Here is an 18681-nt window from a genome sequence, read left to right as displayed (position 1 = left end):
AGTTCCTGTGTTGAGTAAATGACTGGATTTAAAGCATGGCTCTGAGTAATGTGGCCCATTCGGTATGAATCAGCTTTCCTCTCTTCTTAGTCTGTGTTAGTCTGGAGGTTCCGTAAAAACGTTTCGTCCTGTGTGACCCTGCTGATAGGAGCCCCAGTGGGCTTCGTTTCTAGCATCACAGCAAAAGCCAAGTCAGCATAGGTGAGAGGAAGAAGACAAACGGTGTGACATACTAGGAAGAAGGGCTGATGCTATTGTTCTGAAACGATGTTAAGCAAGAGGACCCGTGTGGATAGTAGTGACACCTTGTCTGTTGTAGTACTGGGAGATGCATACGCCCCACCGCTTGGAAGGTACGTGGCATACAATGAGGGAAGCGCTGCCTTCACAATGGAGAGTGAACCTTAACTGTTGTGGACGGAGCAAAGCTTTGGGGACTTCATTTGCTGATGTGGTACAACTTGACAAGAAACTATTGCAAACAACCATTAATAATCAGAATATAGAGTATACAAAGTATGAATCTGGGGAAATTGGACATCCAAATGAAATGAAACACTTGAAAATCAATATTCCAGGCATTATTGCACTGTGATAGACTGATATTGGTTAATTTGAAAGGACAACCTTGTAATCTATGCCAAGAACGACAAACAGAAGAGGAACAGTGTCACCACATCCATCATCAAAAAAATTTTAAGATCTACCCTGAAATACAGTACTGTTAGGCCCAAGATAATATTTATATGCCTTTAAGGAATCTGACCAGTATATATGACTAAGATAAAGAATGTCAAAAGATGAAGAAACTGAAGGTTTTTATTAACTTCTGCAGTCTGAAACTGATCAAATATGCATTGATAATTACTAGTGATTGGAATATGAAACATAGAAACAAAGAAGGATCACTGCTTCGAAAATATGTCCTTGGTAATAAAAAACATGATTGAATTTTGTAAGACCTTACTGCTCATTAAAAATACATTTTTTCATCATGTAAGCTTCACCAGAGGAATACGCATGATTCAGATTTACTAGATCCATGGGAAAATATGTTGAGGAAGGTCAGTATCAGAACAAGGCCAGATGCGCCCTTTGCAATGGACAATCAATTACTCCTATGCAAGTTCAGTTTGAAGCTGAAGAAATGTAGATGTGCAGGAGAGTCAAAAAAGAACCTGGAATGTATTTCACCTGAATTTAGAGGTCATCCCAAGTCTAGATGTGATGTATTTCATACTGGTGATCAGGAGATGTGGGAAGATATCAAGAACACTATACATGGAGAAAGCAAAGGTTACCTAAACAGACGAAAGAAAAGACAAAAGTAGATGTCAGAAGAGACGCTCAAACTTGATCTTGAATTAGTAGTGGCGCAAAGGAATGTTTCAAAGGGCCACTCAGAAAAACAGTGAGTCGAGTGTGATGAAATGTGTCAGGATAAGATGTTTAAAGCCAGAAAGGAAGAACACACTGGACATTTCTCAATCGGAATGAATTGAAAAAAATCTCAAGCTTCCACTTGAGAATATTGAAGGATTCTTTGGGCCAAAAAATGACCACAGGAAACATCAAAAGTAGATGGAAGGGACACAGAGAGTCACTGTACCAGAAAGAACTGGTCAGCATTCGGCCAAATCAAGTGGTAACGTAGGATCAAGAACTGACGGTATGGAAAGAAAGAAAAAATTAAAGCGTCCTGAAGGCATTAGTGAAAAGCAAGGTTCCAAGAATTGATGGAATACCAATTGAGGTGTGTCAGCAAACACATGCAGGCTGGAAGCACTCCCTCGTCTGTGCCAAGACATTTGGAAGATAGCTTCTTAGACAACTAACTGAAAGAGGTCAGATTTGTACCCAGCCCGAGAAATACGGCCCAATAGAATGTGCAGATTATCAAACATGCTCTCATATCACACAAAAGCAAACTTATACTGAAGATAATTCAAAACGTTTGCAGGAGAACTTTGGCATTAGAACCATGAGAGATTTAAGTTGGCTTCAGAAGAGGCTGTGTACTGTGATAGCATTGCTGACGTCACGTGGATCTTGGCTGAAAGAGAGTAACAGAAAAATATTCTCCTATGTTTTGTTGACGAGGCAAAAGGATTCAACTGTGGATCATAACGAATTATGGATAATATTGGCAAGTACGGGGATTCCAGAACACTTAATTATGCTCAGAACCTGTACATGGACTAAGAGGCAGTCATTTGTACAGTACAAGGGAATACTACATGGTCTAAAATCAGGAGAGGTGTGTATCAGAGTCGCATCCTTTCAACATGCTGATTTGGAAGGTGTCCTTAGTAATTCAACAAGCTGGCCTATATGAAGAAGAATTTGTCATAAGGCTAGGAGGAAGACTCATTAACAACCCTGGGATCTGTAAGGAGGACATGAAGTGTACTTAGAAGATCAAAGAATGCAGCCTTCAAAGTGTTAATAAACAGAGGGACACCCATGATATTTTGAGTTGGCTCATGAATGTATAAACTAGACGATGAATAGACTACATGAGAGTATATTTGATTTATGGTGTTGGTGAAGAGTATTAGATATACCACCACAAACAAATTTGTCAGCAGTCGTGTAACGAAAATGTTCCTTACCAGAGGATGGATCGATGTCATGTAATGTGCAATTTGGGCATGCCTTCAGGATTGACCAGTTTCTGGAGAAGGGGACGGGCCATTTTGCTTGGGAAAGCAGAAGGCTTAGCAAGTAAGGGGAAGACCCTCCCCAAGATGAGTTGATTCGGTGCCTTCAGCGGCGGACTCCAGCAGAGCAACGGCGATCGGTCCTTTATGCTGTTGCACACAGCCTGCTGTGATTTGGAACCAACCGAAAGGCAGCCAACCACAAAAGCAATTTCCATTTGCCTAAGTTGATGGAAATTCCTTACTCGGATTATTTTCAGGAAAGTCTTTGTTCTGTATTACCTGTACCCTCAGTCATCTGTCAAGAATGCTTGAGAAGGTTTTCTAAATTGGAAAGAGAATGATTTAAAAAAACAGCTTTATACACTGAACTTTTTATCAATATCAAGGAAAATTAATAAATCCAATAATAAGAGTAAACTCCATTTAATCTCAAGATGATATGTTGCTATTCCGTACTAATTTATTCAGGAAAAGTGGTATAAATGGTTGAGGATGGGAAGATTGGAATTGTTTCAATTGTTATAACCTGGTTATAATTGAAATACTCATTATGTTTTAGATACCATGTATAAGTACATTCATGCCATTTCTATAGCTTCAAGATTAAACTACATTCTAGCTACAATCCAAGCATAACCCACTTAATTGGTAGTGTTCTTACTTCCATTCTGCCAAGAAAACGCAAACTAGCCACCAAAATAAGTTACAAAAACCTAATACAATATTCTGTTGTTATTAGGAATACACCATTGGTAATCCTGTGCCAAAATAATGTTTTCCATTGGTTCACTGTCTCACACTGGGGCTAAATTTAACAATTTTGTGCGTACATTGGAAATAAAATTTTCTCCAAATATGAAATAATCGTATCATGGACCTGGTAGGCCTTGCTAAGAATATTATTTTGAGAATTAGGTTAAAGAAACCAACACCTGATGATTTTTGGTCAAGGTGATTCCAACTCAGCAACTCGCTAGCACAGAGTACAAACAGCCCGGCAGGTTTGCCAAAACTCAAGCCAGACTTACTGCCATCACATCAGCTCCTACTCATAACCTCCCGCGAGGGCAGAGGAGAACTAACTGCACCGTGGGTTTCCAAGACCGAGACTCTTCTGAGAGTAGAAATGCCTCGTTTCTCTTCCACAGAGCAGCTGCTACTTTTGAACTTCTGGCCTATGGTTGGCAGCAGGCCAACATGAACCCATGTGGGCCACCAGGGTTTCCAAGGCTTTCATATTTACAGAGTCAGACTGCTGGGTGTAGCTGGTGGATTTGAACCTCCAACCTTTCAGTTAGCTGTGAAGTGTTTGATAAACTGGAGTTTATCAAATAATGAAAAAAAATCAGTGTGTAATGGAAAAGATTATCAAGATGATGGAGTTCCTAGACATAATGGTATTTGACAGATTGTTGTGGGAATCTGGTCTTTTGTTTCCAATAGAAAACTTAGAAGAGTTAAGGAAAGAGACTCAACTAGAGGATGTAGGTAGACGTTATAGGCTGCAGATTAGCTTTTTCTAGTCCACGATTCAGAGCAGTGCAGGGTGACGCCTGGCTGAGGAAGCCCGAGCTTCCATACCAGAGTGCTCGGAGTGGAGGCAGAATGGCCGTCGGTGAATGAGACAGTAGATGAAATTTTCACCAACGAGGCCACCGCAGTGACTGTGGGGTAATGCACCTTTTAAAATCTGTGTTTTTATGAACTAACCTGCTAGATCGATAAGGTTTTTTAACATTTGTTATCTTCTTCATTTTTCCCTAAAGAGAAATAATGATAGTGAACTATGGAAGCAGTGCTAGGTCTGGGCGGCAGGACTGGGGGCCACGTGTGATGGTGATGCTTGTAGCTTTGGGACTGTACTAGCTTTGAAGTGAACCCCCCACCCCCACCCCAGTCCCGGTTTTAAAGGCTTTCCTCTGAACGCTCAGTGGAGATGTGACGCCATCAGCAGTGGGTTATGTCTGTGTTATTCACACTGCCACTTGAGTAGCATTTACAGCAGGCATTTCACACCGCAGCTTCCTGCGTCATGCCAGCCCCCAGTACTGTCTGACGGCCAGTGCTCGACCAGTGCTGACGCGGACATTGTTTTCTGGTTCTGTTTCCCAGGTTTGTCTCCTGTAAGCCACTGCAGCGCAGCACACAACATGGCTTGAGCAGTCAGCCATCCAAAATGCATTGGGAGGGCATGTTCAGTACAAAGCAGTCTGGAATTGTGATGATCAGTATTACAACCTTCAGAAAGGGAATTGCTTGGCCTACCTAAAAATTATGTTAGATATGTTACTACCATGCTAGATACAAAAGTGATCTAAATGATGAGAGGGTGAAACAGGCGACCCCTTGGGATCACTGCTCACTTCTCTAACCCTGCAGGAGTCCGGAGCGTCCCGGCTCAGTTGGCAGATGTGGGACAGCACCTGCTTTCGGGCTCTAGCCTGAAAACTTGTCTGTCACCTGGCAGAGGACAGACATGTGTACTGTGCCATATTAATCATCATTACTACACTTCTGCCTTTTTAATATTCTCCGTTACTGGTTTCTGTATATGGCGTTTCATTCAAATAGTAAGGCTCTGATCTAAAGGCAGGATGTTTAAAGAGGTTAATCAAGTTAATTTATTTTTAGCTTCCTTCTAAAGAGTCATGTTTTATGCACAGGCGATCTTCGACTTTTGATTGACAATTTCCAACTGAGTCCTTTGGTCGTGTTCCCCTACTCCCCTCCCCCACCCCCTTTGCACTTGTTTGTACATAAATTTTTTCAGAAAAGGAAAAAAAAAACCAAACACCTGTCTTGATAGGATGAATGATAAAGTTGTTTGTTTTGTCTGTAGATTGCTTTTGAGCCTCTGAAGAACTAAGAGGAAGGCCAATGGCCAGAACCACTCTCCTCGGCTAGCCTCCTGCGCTTTCTCTAGTGGCTGTCCTTCTCGCCCTGGGCGCCCAGTACAGTTTGAGAGGCGGTTTTACGACAGGCTACCTCGCTGATTTCCAGGAAAATCTTGAGTCTGGATAGGTTTAGCTGAAGTGTGCATTCGATGTTGACTTAGAGTTGTTGGGTTCCATGTAGATTGTTTTTTATTTGTTAAGTTCTTCATATCCTCTTAATGAACCTGTAAGACCACAACTGCTTTGTATGTGAAGAAATTGAGACTAGAACAGAAGGTGAGTCTCTGTCTGGAAAGGGAGGAATCCAGATCTGGGGACTGATTCAAGGGGGTGGGGTCTGCCATTCAAGCCATGATGGAATCTCTCTGCAGGAAATCTCTGAGCAGTTTAGGCTCTTTTTGAGCAGGAAGGTTCACTGAATAAAGGTTTTGGGATATTTCTAACCTTGAGCAGAAACAGGGAATGATTTCTAGTGAGATACACAATTTTATAAGTCATTCGCTCTTTGGATTTTAGGCTAAGTACTCAGCAAGGATGATATTACATGGTATCTGTTTTCACTAACTCAGCCAGTTATTTACAATCTGCCATAGTTAGCTATGGGGTGGGGTCAAAATTGGAGACAGAAAGGCAGCTATACGCAATGTGCTACAGTGTAAGGAACTTTGGATCAGGCCGTTCAGGGAACTCTCTGTAGTGGGGCCATTTCCCAAGTACAGAGATTGGAGTGAGACACTGTGAGCTTCAGTTCCTTCATATGTCGATCTGTCGAATGTTGAAGATCGACTAATCCAATGCATTGTTGCAGGGACCGAATAAGATACCATGTAAAATCTGAGGTGCATCATAGAAAAATGTGCAGTTCCTTGTCCCAAGTCGTAGGTAAAGTCAGATGTGATTTTGAGTGAAAGAGGGGTTCATAGCTTTTATCCTTTGGAATTTAACAAAGAAGGCCTTGTTCCTGCTTTCTTCGGGGACTAAATCAGGCTACTCAGCGCATGCGTGTAGCCTTTCGATGTGTAATGGGGTTTCACGAGCGCTTAAACTGCCGCAAATCGCTGCTATTGAAGAGAATCTTAACACCGCACTGGAGAAGAGACAGTGTGCTTGCTTTTCTTGTCATTTACAAATCCAGTTTTTCTTCCATGTTGACGTCTAGTTGCTTTAGATCATGTCTCAGTTGGCAGAACGTAGAATTAAACAAACCCTTTGCTGGGTGATTTCATAGCAAGATCTTACAGAATCGCTAATTTCAATTTAATGTGATTTTGGAAAAATAATACTCTTTCTCTTGAAGCTGTGTTCAGTGCTTTTCCGTTATTTTTGGTCTGTGAACCCCGAGATTGACAACCCTCTGTGACAGGAAGTCAAAAGAGAGTTTGGGGGAGAAGGGAAAGTGCCTGGGGGGAAGGGAGAGGACGTCAAGGAGTCCATGTGAAAAAGAATGTATGGAAACTGCTTGTGGTAGCATCCGTACATTCTAGTTGAAGTGATTGAACTAAGGAATGATGTCTTATATGTATTAAATCCCAAGTAATAAAAAGGTAAGAATTTTGATGCTTATGTTTTAGAAACTAATCATTCTTTTGAAAGGTAAAATTATTCTGAAATAACCCACATTTTGAAAAATAGTTAAATTTTTTAAATTAAAAAAGAGATGAGCCCCGAAGAACATCGTTGAATTGCCCGAGCGCCCTCCTGCACTTCCGCCCGAGACAGGGCAGAGAACGCTGTGGGACGCTGGCCATGTTTCGAAGCGGTTTGGTATTTTTCCCAGTCATTAGACTTTCTTTTTTCCTGAATTGATGTATTTGTTTTTTCCCATAGCTGTTTGGATTTGAATAAGGCCTTGTGTGAGATGGAGAGTGGTGGTACAGGAGAGCCTTAGGAGAAGGGAGACTACTTTCCTGCCATGTCTGATCCTAACATGAAGTTTAGTCTTGCCGAAAGCTTTAAAAATAGAATACGCTAGTTTTAGTCTAAAATTTTACGCATTTAAAAAATATGTGACATATTCTTTCTTGTATATACTGAGGAAAACAACCCCGGCCTGCCCCTGTAGGCACATAAGGTGAGTTTTTATGATCAAACGAGGTATTTAATTGGCGGAGATTAAAGAAAGTTGTGGATTTTCTCTGTGCTAGAAGGCAAAGGCACCAGGTCTGTGTTCTTTCGCAGCCAGAGACCTGGTTCTACTTTTCTTCACCAGCCTCGCTTTCTGGTTAGTCAACCCGCTTGGCTTAATGAATCCCTACTGTACAGCAGAGGCTGACCCAGGTCAGGTTTTTTATTTTGTGTTTTGTTTTTGTGCATCAGTGTCGTCAGGAGCCCTGGTGGCATAGTGGTTCTGCATTGGGTTGCTAGCCACAAGGCCCAGAGTTCAAAACCATCCGCCACTCAGCAGGAGGTAGGGGAGGGTAGACAGGACTTTGTACTCCTGTAAAGAGATAGATACAGCCTGGAAAACCCACAGGGGTAGTTCCACCCTGTCCTGTAGGGTCGCTATGAGTCTCCCTCGACTCAGTGGAAGTGAACGAGTGAGTGGTTTTTGTGCATCAAGGTCTTGTGGGCTTATAAGGCTTAAGGTGGAGCAGGTCAAGGTATGCTCTTTCACACCCATAAGTACACATATTGTACACTAAGTTTCATATTGGAATTACAGAAGTTCAGAACCCTCCGCCAGACACCCAGGTACCCAGCCAGACAGGAAGAGGTAGGTCCCTCTCCTTCCTTTGTCTGGTCCAAGATTAGTGCTGTTGAGCCCAATAAGCCTTTGTTGTCGGAAGCTGTTCTGTGCGTTATTGGATGTGTGGCCGCGACCTTGGCCACGACCCACTAGTTGCATGTATCCCGCCCAGTTGTGACAACCAGAAACACCTCTAGATGTTGGCAAAAGCATCCCTAAGTGAGAACCACAGATTTGTCCCCTGACTTAGGTATGCGTAATATTAATATAATAGAGAACCTGGCCTCTGTTTCGGGATGTCTCAGCCCTTCCACTGAGAGAGAGGTGATCCAGATTCCAAGTGGCCAGTCTGTAATCAGCTGTTGTAATAGCAGCATTTTGATAAATTGGGGCTTATATAATGGTCTTTGTTCTCACTGCAGATGCAGTGAGCATTAATGAGGATGTGGTGTGTCTTGTCAACTGTGCCTCATAGATGGAGTTGTGTATCTTCTGGTCCCACAGGGCTGCAGTGTCACAGCTGCAGGCACACTTTCGCAGATGTCGTGTGTTTTATAAACGGAAAGCTTGTGGCAGCTCTGAACCAGCAAGTCTGTCAGTGTCCGTTTTCCAAAAGCGTGGGCTCACCTCTCTCCTCTGTGCCGTGTTTTTGTAATTCTCACAATATTTCAAGCTTTTTCAGAAGGCTTTCGCATACTTATATGGACTGGGAAACCAACAATTTGTGTGACTTTCTTGATTTCAATATTCGCTTTATGGGGGGGGGGGCAGCCCAGAACCACATCCACAATACCCCTGAGGGGTGCCTGTGTGCTTACTGTTTGATTCATGCCTGATGTCACGGTGGTTACTGTATTTGAACTTTTGCATTAAAGGGGACAATATAAATCAGAATATTGGATTGCAAAGAAGATATAATTGGAATGTATGTTAATATTTTGGAACAAGATTTTATTTGATAGCATAATGTAGTTTAGGTGAGTAAAAACATCCAAGTTCCCATAAGATGGTTTTAATCTCAAAAGTTGGATTGAAGATGACATGGGAAGATTTCAATTTATGAAGTTATTACAAGTATTATTCAGAGCCCAGGCCTGAGAGTCATCAATAAAATTGTCCTGGTCGTGCCTCTGCCACGCATGAGCTCTGTGATTCTGGGCAAATCACAGACCTCTGGACTTTCAGAGCCCTCGTTTGTCCTGTCTAGTGTTTAGGAGGCAGGAGGACACAACAGAACTGTCAACGATGGTTCCAGCTCCAGAAGTAGGGCCAGGATTCAAAAATGCTTTCATGAGCTATGAAGTTCCTTCCTTCCTTCCTTCCTTCCTTCCTTCCTTCCTTCCTTCCTTCCTTCCTTCCTTCCTTCCTTCCTTCCTTCCTTCTTTCCTACCTACGCTTCCTCCCTCCTTCCCTCCTTCCTGTCTCCCTCCCTCCCTCCTTCCCTCCTTCTCTGTCTCCCTCCCTCTCTCCCTCTCTGTCTTCTCTCGTTCTCTCTCTCTGTCTCTTTCAGTTTTAAATCTGTTGCAAAGTACTGCAAGAAGAGAAACAAGGTGTACATTTTTTTCAAAGATGACTCAAAGGAAAGTAAACTGCTTTATATACTGGCCTTTGTGTTTGGGGAAATGGAAAGAGATACTTATTAGATGCTAAAAACCGACGGCTCTAGTCTCTCAGAAGTGGTGACTGTGCTGTGCAGGACTATTTAAACGCTGAAAGGCACAGGTCGGGCTGTTGACAATAACTGGGAACCGACTGTCGGGGTCATCTTTTTGGCTCCCACCTTGTTTAAAAAGATTGTGAAGACATCAACTAAAGTTAAAGAGATATCATGGTTGGTCATGTCTGTAAAACCACTTAATTAGCTCTGGATAACATTTTCTGTAACTATTTTAAATATGGTAGAGACAACTTTTCAAATAACAATGGCATATTTATTATATAAATACAACTCACTCTTCTGCAAGTACCGGCTCCTCCAGCTGCCCGCGCGTCTCATTGGTAGTGCACCTGATTGGATGCCCCCAGTAGGTGGAGTAGCTGGAGGGGGCGAACAGTAACTGTCCATTCCAGTTCCTAAGACAATCACCTCATCTCCTCGGTACCAAGTAGATTCCCATTCTCCTCTGCCAATAGGCAGAGCTTCAGCTGTTGTCGTGTGTCATAAAATTAAATAGCTCCTTTTAAAATGTAGCTATAATATTTGATGCTCATCCTGCAGAGCAGTGACCAGAATAAGAAAACAAATCTCTCCTTTCCTAAACAATGTTGTATTTTTCTTCTTGCACTTTAATTGCTTTACCACATTATAGACTTCATAACAGTGTATCTAAATATTTCGAGATTGATTGAAAGGTGTACAGGGAGAGAGTTAGGCTCCAGAAAGTACTTCTTAAATCATAGCATTTAAGGTACTTATTACATCACTGCCAGCTTTCACCATTCTCTTATTCAGGAAGTGATGGTGCCTTAAGCACAATCACTCATTTTGACTACTAGCTTAGTACTCTTTTTCCATGCAATCTGAGATTTAAAGATTTTAGCAGCAGTGTTTGAATTCCAGATCTGCGTTTGCCTGAGAAATATTAGGGCAAAGTCACAAAGGACCCTGGGCTTTATTTAAAGCCGAGATAATAGCTCTTTCTCAAGAAGACTGTGGAGGGTGCTCAGGAAGGAGAATTATGCCCACGCCAAAGATAAAATGCCCCTGCTAAATAGTAGGATTTGATCGGAGGGTGTTAGCATCCTTCTGTTTCCATCCGTCCACATTGCGGTTGGCAGATCAGTAAAAATGTAAAGACGAGACCTCAGTCCTTCATAAAATTCCCCATGCTATTAATAGAATCAGTGGCAAAGAGTCTGAGAGGGAAAGAAGATTCAAAGGTAAAGTGAAGAGGAAGAAGAAATTGGGTGAATTTCTCAAATCATGCAAATTACCGTGCTCTGAAATTCAGTGGGCATTTAAACTCTCTATTTAGTGAAATAGATGATGTCTCTTTCATAAACAAAATTGAAAACCAATTTTTTTCCTCTCTCCAAAAGAAACATACTTAGAGCTGTATTAATTTAAAAACACCAAAATAACAGGGTGGCAGCACTCAGTAAGAAACCACTGTGGCTTTTGGCTACATTTTTGTTGCTTTTAAGACCTTCTCAAATATTATAATTAACTCTACTCCTCTGCTGTTTTAATCTGCTTATCCTAATTTCCCCATGCTATTCCTTGAGCTGGTAGATCGACCCCCTCAGCAAGGCGGGGAAATGAGAAGAAAATCATTTTGTGTCTTATTGTGGTGAACTCTGTGTTGCATGAAGCTTTCTGTATATGTAAATTTTACTTTTCCCTTTCATCTCAACCCATTATTTTTCCCTGGCCTCTAGCTGTGAGGTTCTTAACCATGGTGGAATTTTCCTCAGAGGAGGGCGTCAGCTGCACTCTGGCTTCTTTCCCACACCTCATCGAACCCGTTACCCACTAGAGAGACCTAGAACTACTTAGAACCCCAAGTATTGAAGAACATTTGTATTATAATATTTGCTCCTCTATGTTTTCACCGCCTTGTGTCAAATCATTTGGTGAGATATGCTTGGTATTATTTTGAGATAATTTCCTTTTTGGGGAATTAAATTGGAGTCTAATCACGAGACATTTCATTTATCTCTTCCCAAGAAAGGAGCCCTGGTGGAATCAAGGTTACGCCTTGGGCTGCTGCCTGCAAGGTCAGCAGTGTGAAACCACCAGCCCCTCCTCGGGAGAAAGAAGAGATTTTCCACTCCCCCAAATAGCTGCTGTTTCAGAAACCCACAGGGGCAGATCTACCCTGTCCTACAGGGTCGATAAGAGTCGGGGTTGACTCCATGACATGGAGTTTGACAATGAGTTTGTTTACCAAGAACCAAAACAAGTTTCAACAATGCTCCCGCCTTCTCGCCTGCCCCCTCCCTTTGCCTTCTTCTATGGCAAAACTTGGCAGATGTGATTCTCAGGGCAGCTTAAAAGAGCAGCTCATACCACGTGTTGAACTTCGTGAGTGCGGAGGTGTGTTGAACGTGTTAAATCACTGCTGTTTGTAAATAGGAAGAAGGCACCTATGACCAAACGCTGGAGTTCCGCAGAGGAGGCGATGGCCAGCCAAAGCGATCCACTCGGCCGACCCAGCAGTTTTACCAACCGCCCCGGGCTCGGCACGAGCCCTGAAAGGTAAAGTGGGCATGGTGCGATGGTTTCGGCGTCGCCAGAGACACTGTTCCCATTCCATTCTCGTGGCTTTCTTATTGCTTATCACTGTTGCCTCTCTTTCCAGACTTTTCAGAGAGACTGACCTCTCCACCAGTGTTTTTCCTTCCAGACTTCTAATCTCTTATCATCCCCAGCGTGGTTTCATTAGCACCTTTCTGCAGTTATATTGCAAAACTGGGGGGGTGGGGGGTGGGGTGTGTGTGTGTGTGTGGTGTGTGGTGTGTGTGTGTGGTGTGTGTGTGTGTGTGTGTGCGTGCATGTCAATCCCTGGCTTCAAAGCCCAGGTCGACCCCGCGGTTTCAGGAGGAGCTTCAAGTTCATTGCAGAGGTTGCTGGATTTATTCCAGCGGTGGAGGTCTTGAGCTTCGTCTCTGCCTCTGCCATGCTGCGCACCCCGAGTCGCCCTTCCACAGCGGCGGCTTACTGCATATGCCCGCCACGCTCTGGGGACGCCCCTTCCTTACTTGTTATTGCCTGTGCAGCTTCCAATCCCAACTCTGTTTTAATTCCTAAATGTTATATAACTTTTCCAGTCGGCATTAGCTGCTCCGACTCTTAGGCCTTTCCAGAACTTAAAAAGATATTTATTGTTTGTTTTTACTTTTTGTGATAATAGAATGAAAAAAAAACTGCTGTTTAAAACTGGCAGACACGAATTGTTTCAGATTACAGTTGTCGTTACAAACGCGTTTTCCAGGAAATCTCTCCCCACACATGCTGTCCCCAACCCCCCTTTTTTTGGCCTACGCCCTCCTTTTGGTGGAAGTGCTGGCATGTGCAAAAACCAAGAACTGAGTAAACACCAATGTTTAACCAAAGGTCAAAGTTTACGTCTATGATGTAATTGATTAGAATGCTTTTTTAAATGAAAATGAAGTTTCCTGCTATCTCAGGGACGGGATGATGGTAACATGGTTCTTGTTGAAATGTCAGTTTTGTGATGTGTGCTTTCTGCCTGGAAGCCTTCTCTCCGAGTTGAAGACAGCTGATATCTGAAAATCATCTTCCATGGGAGGGAAAAGAATAAAGCTAAATGGTTAAGGAATAGTGCGAGTAATCTGAGGCATCTCATCCTGATAGACAAAACCTGACTTACTATTATTACATGTGCAGTAGGAAGCACTTTGGCTATCTTTCATAGCATTTATTATTTGTTTTAAACATTTTATTGGGGGCTCATACAACTCTTATCACAATCCATACCTACATCAATTGTGTAAAGCACATTTGTACATTCATTTCCCTCATCATTCTCAAAACATTTGCTCTCCCCTAAGCTCCTGGCATCTGCTCCTCATTTTCCCCCTCCCTCCCCGGAACCCCGTCTGTCTTGAACCCTTGATAATTTATAAATTATTATTTTACCTTATCTTACACTGTCCGATGTCTCCCTTCACCCACTTCTCCACTGTCCATCCCCCAGGGAGGAGGTGATATGTAGATTCCTGAAATCAGTTCCCCCTTTCCACCCCACCCTCCCGGTATCACCACTCTCAGCACGGGTCCTGAAGGGATCATCCACCCTGGATTCCCCGTGTTTCCAGTTCCTATCTGTACTTTGATAACATTTCTATTTCGTCATTATTTCCAGTGCTTTTGAAATGTTTGCTTGGTGTGTGTGTGTGTGTGGTGTGTGTGTGTGTGTGATTAGGATTTCGCCAGGACAGCTTTTGGTATAAGTCACTGCAAAGACCTTGTAAGGAGTCGCACTCAGTTCCGGGTTTCAGCTACTCATCTTCCTAATGCTGTGCTCCCATTAAGTGATGCTTTCAGATTTCAAACCGACTGTGCCCATGGAGCACTTGAAAGGTGGTTATCTGTACTGCTAGGCACTGCAACTGAAAGATACACATCACTTTTCAAAGATTTAGAACAGAAGGAAGAGAAAACATCTCAGTTAAGTTCTCTGTGGATTACATGCTGAAATCACAAAATTGTGGCTGTCCTGGATTAAACAAAAAACGTTATTAAAATTAACTTCACGTATTTACTTTTACTGTTTTAAAATGTGATTTCATTAAGCACTCGTCAGCAAACAGAACGATTCAAACCCCCAGCCGCTCTGTGGGAGACAAGGCGCGATCCTTGTAAAGATTATGGGGCAGTTCTGCTGTTACATAGGGTCACTTTGAGTCAGAATCAATTGGACGGCATCCGACCACTGGGACATTCACAATTAATGTCTTCCATTGTATTCTGTTAGATACTGCTCTCCTAAAGCTTTCCATCCACCACCACTTCCCCAAAGCTTCACCATTGCTTAAAAATTAGTTCCATCATCCTAAGTGAGGCCAGAATTTCTTCTAGTTTTTAGCTTTTAGCCCATTGTGTCGTAGTCTGCCTTGAGTGGAAGCCTGGTGCTAATGGATGTCTCAGTCTAGCGAGCTAGTCAGTGTGACCCATTTCTCATTTTATTGTTGGCTCTTTCTTTCAGCTTAATATAAGACCCCATCACTTAAACAGATGCAACCTACTGCCCACACTGCCACAAAAGACGTATATCTCATATACTTATAATCGAATCTCTTTTAAAGGTAAATGAATGTTGAGCAAGCCCTCCGCCCTCTTAACCCCCAATTAGTTTCTTACATATATGTTGTATCTCTCATGCAACATTTCAAAGTCTGAGGACGTTCCAGCTAGTTAACACTCAGCTGCTGTGGTTCCAGTTCACCCTGAGGATCCTTGGAACGAAGTCCTGGCAATCTACTTCCCCAAACTCAGCCATTGAAACCCTGAGGAATGGGATTGCCAGGAGTCCACATGAACTTGACGGCATCCATTTGGGGCATGACACAGGATTTTTGGGAAAAGAGTTATACACTACTTTAGAGTAAATTGAAAGTTACTGCCTTTGGTCAGTGGAATTTATTCACATCAAATAAGAGTGCAGTGAAAACTCTCCCAATAAGTTAAAACCTTACCGTTTTAGAGATCTGACAGATTTCCCTCCTGCCTGGATGCCAGCTTTGAATCGCACGGTTGACGAACATCATGTGACACAGACATTTTGGATTCCTGACATAATAAGGAAGTTCATTTTGAAAAGGAACCGGGATGGATAACACCATGCACAGAAACTCACTCAGTACCAAAGACCTAGATATTGCAGCTAAATCTACAAGATAATGTAGAGACAAGACTAAGGGGCCTGCTTTTTGCTATAATTTAGCCTGTCAAACACAACTGAAAATACATGAAACACCATGGGACCTCCTAAAAAAGTATTGATGTTCATCAAAAGACTACCGTGAGTGTAAAATGAGAGCCTGTAGGAAAAAACCTTTGGCAACTACATATCTGACAAGGGTCTAATCTCTTGAATATATAGAAAACTTTAACACCTCAACCCCAAAAAGAAAATCTAATTCAAAAAATGCAAAGGGCATGGCCAGACTTTTTAGCAATCGGGACATTCAGGCATATGAAAAGAAGTTTAGAATTGTTTCCTTTTGTTGGTATTGCTAGATGCCCTCGAATTAGTGCCAACCATACTCAATCTATTGCGCAATGTGCCAAATGCAACGTGCCAAATACGAGCACTAAATACTGCTCGGCCATGCGCCATCCTCACCACCGTGCCCATGCGTGAGCCAGCCATGGCTGCAGCCAGTGCCCGTCCATCTCCTCGGGGGCCTGTCCGCTAGAGACACTGCGCATCATTCCCTGCAAGCATGGCGGTGATCAACAAGCCCCGGAAACAGCAAATGCTGGCCAGGTGCCCGGGCACTCGAGCTCTCCACTCTGCTCAGGCGACAACAAAGTGGGACAACCTCACCGGCAAAGGCCATGGTGCTTCCTCAAGAAGACAGGAATGGAAATATTTTATCAAGCAGCACTTCCACCACTAGGTATATGTCCTAAGAGATAGAAACAAGGCACAAACAGAGATGTGCGTACCTATATTCATTGCAGCAATGAGTCACAACAGCCAAAAAGACAGAAACAAACCTAAGTAACTCTCAGTGGATGAAGGCATAATGAGTGGCTAATATCTATGCCTTGAAATCCTACTTGGCCCTAGAAAACACTGAGGTATCCTCCAAGCATAACCGATGAATCTGGAGGATTTAGGCCAACTGAAAAAGAGGTCAATTGCAGAAGGACAAATCATACATGGTCACACTATTATAAAAACTGAAGTAGTCTACTTTTACCCCAAAACAAAGATGAGCAGGAGAAAGGAAGCTAGGTCTATAGCATCAGAACAAACAATATCAATAATTAAAATGCTGATAGATTGTGAAAATTATAACCATTGTCATATAAGAATATGAATTAACTCCCCCCAAAAAGAATATGAATTAAAATTGTTTAATGTGAACTTAATTAGCTGTGCAAACTTTCATCTACAACAGTGTAATGTTTTTTCAAAATTAAATGGAGGGAAAAATTCATTTTGAGAGGCAATCATGACATCATTAAAAACCTCCTATTAGAAAATTCACCCCAAGAAAAGGTGGGGCCATGCCTGAGCTCCTCTGGCTGCAGCAGGGAGAAGGCGAATCCCACTGGACACTGGCCCTGCTTCCGCCTGAGATGAGATGCATTTTCAAATGTCTTTCTTTTGGCAATTCGGTCTGTCATCCCTCTGTAGAATTTTCTAAACCAAGCACAGGAAAATGATCCGTTTGAAGATAACTGCCAACCGCACCGGCATCCTGTGAAGATCATAGTACTTTATTTTCTGAGCAGGACACTCTATTTGGGGCAGACTGATGCGCTGTTTACCTGCAACCACAGGAAACCCCATCAGCTCTGCCCGATGGTTTTTCATGCAAGAAGCTACAACATTGCCCGAGTCAACAGGTCTTCTTCTACCATTTTTGTCAGTCCCACCTCGGGCACCACTCCCAGGTGTGTCAGCTAGACTGAGACCCGATCCAGGTGGAGTAGGGCGGGGAGGGAAGTTGGCCCGGGATCAGTTGCCTGTGTGGAGCAGTCCGGCAGAGCGGGGTTCAAAGGGAACTGGGGCGGGGCAGTTGGCCAAGCAGTGGCTCATGGGCAGGCTGCATGTCTTCTGTTGGTTAGGTCATCCTTCAAAAGGGGTTCACTTCATCCAAGTTTCTGAAATCAGCAGGCTTGCCACGAAGGCAGACTTCGCAAATCTTAGAAGAAGAACAAAATGTTATTCATTTATTTACTAATTAAATCATTTTCTTGGGGACTTGTTGGTGCCTTTCTGTTTGCATATGGCTGTAGGAACTACGTTACGCATTATAGGAATGTCCACTGCTACGTGAGAGCCTGAGAGCCGCTGCTCTGTAAACCCATACCTCACATTCACAGAACTATCTCTTGAAAAGGTCTGGAGAGGTCTGTGTGAGGGCTTAATTTTACTCTCTTCTCTCTTTGAATTAGAGTCTTCACGAAGAAAGCAGCAGCTGACTGAAACCTCTGAGCCAAAGCCTGATGAAAACGCCTCTAGCCCTTCGGATTAAGATGCAGCCGTGGTGGATGGTAGTATTTAAAGTACAGAAAACAAGAATTTGGGGGGGGGGAAATGAACATATACGAAGCATAGGAGAATTTATTGAGTTAAATATAGCAAATACCTTTTACCAATGACAGATTTTTTTCTCCTGCCACCAATAAAACCAACGTGCTATTATATAGATTGTTTTACTGTCGTTTTTATTTGCCTCATGCTGTCTTTTTTGTTTATCTGGCTTTAACCCCTAACTTCTGTGTTACAGCAATTACAGCACACTGAAGCCTCCCCTTATAATTGCTGAGTAAACAGACACACAGCTTGCCACATTTCTTGCAAAAACAACCTGAAGCCAAATAGTAGCTCTTAGCATGGTAATAGCTGCTAAATGTGACTTTAAAAAGTATTTAAAATTTGAGTATGTTGCTTTTAGCCCTCTTAACAGCTTTTTAAAATGTAATTCAATTAAAACACAGGCTCTCAGAATGTATAGTGGATTTCACAGGCTGCATCTAGTTGCAAGTAACAGAAAATCCAATTGGGAGCAGCTTACACACAGAAGGAAACTTAGCGGCTCCCTTCACTGCCACAAGTGCGTTCCAGGGTTGGCTTCCTTCAACCCTAGGGTACTGATCCCGAGCCATATCCGCGAGCCCAGCCATCAAGTGGATTCTGACTCTTAGCCACCCTGTAGAACTGCCCCTCTGAGATTCTAAGACTAAATTTTTATATTTTTATGGGAGCAGACAGCCTCATCTTTCTCCCAGGGA

General features: G+C 42.8%; 1 protein-coding gene across 3 annotated transcripts in view; it reads left to right on the top strand.

Moving 5' to 3' along the window:
- Positions 1 to 18073, top strand: part of TDRD3 (tudor domain containing 3) — a 175406-nt gene extending 157333 nt beyond the window's left edge. For all 3 annotated transcript variants that reach the window (XM_075562998.1, XM_075562995.1, XM_075562999.1), the window contains 2 exons: positions 12319 to 12441; positions 17842 to 18073. In XM_075562998.1, the coding sequence (XP_075419113.1) occupies positions 12319 to 12438 (120 nt within the window). In that variant the 3' untranslated portion in view covers positions 12439 to 12441; positions 17842 to 18073. The remainder of the gene's footprint in view (positions 1 to 12318; positions 12442 to 17841) is intronic.
- Positions 18074 to 18681: the final 608 nt, after the last annotated feature.

This window comes from Tenrec ecaudatus, chromosome 11 (assembly GCF_050624435.1).
Source record: "Tenrec ecaudatus isolate mTenEca1 chromosome 11, mTenEca1.hap1, whole genome shotgun sequence".
Classification (NCBI taxonomy): domain Eukaryota; kingdom Metazoa; phylum Chordata; class Mammalia; order Afrosoricida; family Tenrecidae; genus Tenrec; species Tenrec ecaudatus.
The sequence above is the reverse complement of the archived record's forward strand: the minus strand, read 5'-3'. Positions and strand labels throughout refer to the sequence as shown.